We start from the raw sequence: 2,715 nt of genomic DNA, 5'->3' as shown, positions 1-2,715 counted from the left end.
TGTGACTGTGTTTATGTCTGGTCATGCAGTTATATGTCAGTTATACATTGATTAATGCATTTATCAATGCATTTAAATGAGCCTTTAAAGTTCCAACATCGCCAGGTCTAAGCTCTCTCCTAGCAGCAAGGCAGTGTTAGGCCTAGTTTTGTTCGTAATCACAATTGCAGTGTTTAGAGTAGTTGCATTTAAATGTTCTTCATTTAAAGAAGAATAAGACATACTTAATAAATCCCTGATGAAAAATTGCATTCTTTTACTTTGTTATTATACACCTTACACACAGGCCCCGAAATGCACACACATGCAACCACAGCCTATACACATGCATTAAGTATTAGATGGAAAGTTGCCCAGTTGGGGGTTTTGTGCCTTGCTGTAGTAGGTGAACTGGCACCTATCCATCTACCAGTCTATATTCCATACTTGATCCTAACTTTGAGTTGTTTCCATGTTCCCACAGACTGAGCCACTGCTACCTCTAAATAATTTATCTCAGCTGTTGATTATCTGAATGAACCTGTTAAATAAACAACACAAATATGTTTTTTCTCTCAGTTTGTCTCAGATGTTTGGGTTGTGCATTTAAACTCCAAAGTGATTTGATTATTTCCCACATGATTTCTTTCCTCCCTGCCATCTTTCCTCAGTGGGACAGACTAGAGTTTCATCCTATGACCCTCAGTTATTTGATAGCTCTGCAACTATTTGGTCCTCAGCTGAACCAGAAGTTGTTCTGTCCCTCCTAGGTGAAGGACGTCTCAAAGCTCTTATTTTTTTCACAAGGACCGAGGAGGGATCATCGAGGCGCTATAGGCGAGGATACATAGAAGCAGCTTTCCCAGAAGCCGTGCACTTAAAGGAGTTGCAAACTCCGCCCAAAAAGCTGACAAATTCATGTTACGCTTGAAAGAGAAAGGACGTCTCATCCCTCAAAAACACATTTGCTCGTTGCCGCTCTCCTCAGATGATTTCCTTGCGTCTCTCCTGTTTCACTTAAGAGGGAGATGGTTGTTAACAAGACTAAAAGTCTACAACTTTTGTCTTATGGTCAATGTGAAAAAAGAAAACCAGAAACTACTTCAAATTTTTGCATTATGAGGGGTGACAGTAGACATAATACTAGAAGAGTATCTTAAAGAACATCCCAATTGTGAGTAGTGAATGAACAAACCACAGCACTTGGGTCCACTACTGAAAACAATACATTACACACATTTATGTTAACAAAGTAATCTAGCAATAGACAACTAACCTTTACCTTTCAAAATTTTAAAATATAATCGGACCATCTTTACAAAAACGTGCATCAACATTAAATTAAAACCACTTCACACACTTTAAAAGTTATTTCCTACTGTCTGATGGAGTAACTAAACAGGTAGCTGCTAAATTATCTAAAAGCACTTGAAGCATGTAAAAACAGCAAATGAAGCCAATGTGGAAGGACCTTAAACCTGCATTCTATCTAAGCAGGGGCGGCTCAAATACCGTTTCTAAATCTATGACCCTACATCTCACTTGATGTATTACTTTAAGTCTTAACAATTACAACATGACGTTCATTGTGTTAAATATGGTCCCATTTATTGTAAAACAAAGGATAAAGCAGTGGATGCTTGAGGGGCATGACTACACACTGTCACTGGCATAGGCAGAACCTTAGCAATGCATATCCATGGTGCTGTGTGAATGATTTCTTAAACATGACACCCCTAAACAGCCCCACCTAGAACAACCTGAGCTCATTTAAAATAATAAAATCAGAGTGTCTTACACAAACAGGCATTTGTGGCCAATTAGTTCATGTAGTTTAAAACGGAATCACATTGAGGGCCTTTCAGTATTTTTGTTTGAATGTGTGTCAGGAAACAGGTCTGAAATGCTTAATCTTTGGCATGTTAAACACTGTAAAGCATCAGGGATACAATCAGAGTCTGGAATCAGTAAACAGACTGTGTCGGACCTGTACATTTTGTACCATGCTTCATCTTGAAGTGATGCGAGTATCCCTAATGGTTATATGCCAAATATCTTTTAAATGAAACTAAAAGGATTTAGAGCACTTAAAGAAAGAAATCTCAACAAAGTAGAATTTCAGGATATTTATTCTTTATATCAGTAACAGCAAAATAGTCTTGATTGTCAGGAGAATAGCACTCAGAACAAAAACTGTGCATTGTCATGTTTTCATTCTACTTGTTCTAATTAAGACTTAACAGGATCATGTATTGCATGCATTACAGAATACATACATACATACACATACATACATACATACATATATATATATGTACACACACACTTAACTAAACTTTCTCAGGCATTGGTTGAAAGGATGGGGACCGGGGTGTGAGCAGCAGTATAAGGCCATGCAAAGATGAGAGAAAAGCTGAGTGGTGATGCTGCCGTCTCCACCAGTTAGGAGAGCGTAACCAAAGAGACCAGCGGTGCCACCAGGAGCAGAAGGCCAGCACTTGTGCTGCTGGCGCTGTTGCAGAAGTTCCCCTGACAGCAGCTAATATCTGTTGCATGGGCTCCTGCAGCCTGCATAGCTTGCGTTGAGCACATGATCTTGGAGGCACAGCCCTTCAGGGTCACCTTTTGATTTCCTGCACTCACTAGAAGAAGAATAATGTTAGGGTGAGAGCTTAAAGTTTTAGTACATCCATTCAAACAAAGTTAGATGTTTAATTCTGTAGGCCTGTTACCTGT

The 2,715-nt window shown here is 39.1% G+C and overlaps 1 protein-coding gene across 2 annotated transcripts in view; it reads right to left on the bottom strand.

The window, feature by feature from the left end:
- Positions 1–2,309: 2,309 nt before the first annotated feature.
- Positions 2,310–2,715, bottom strand: part of LOC116691070 (ly-6/neurotoxin-like protein 1) — an 11,027-nt gene continuing 10,621 nt past the window's right edge. The window contains exon 6 of one of the 2 annotated variants that reach the window (XR_004332416.1): positions 2,310–2,330. Coding sequence is in view for 1 of the 2 variants with exons in the window: in XM_032518393.1 (XP_032374284.1) it covers positions 2,422–2,621 (200 nt within the window). In the remaining variant the exon portion in view is untranslated. Of the gene's footprint in view, positions 2,622–2,715 lie in introns of both variants that reach the window. The other variant, XM_032518393.1, reaches the window with a different exon arrangement.

Source organism: Etheostoma spectabile, chromosome 6, assembly GCF_008692095.1.
Source record: "Etheostoma spectabile isolate EspeVRDwgs_2016 chromosome 6, UIUC_Espe_1.0, whole genome shotgun sequence".
NCBI lineage: Eukaryota > Metazoa > Chordata > Actinopteri > Perciformes > Percidae > Etheostoma > Etheostoma spectabile.
This window is presented reverse-complemented; position numbering and strand designations above follow the sequence as displayed.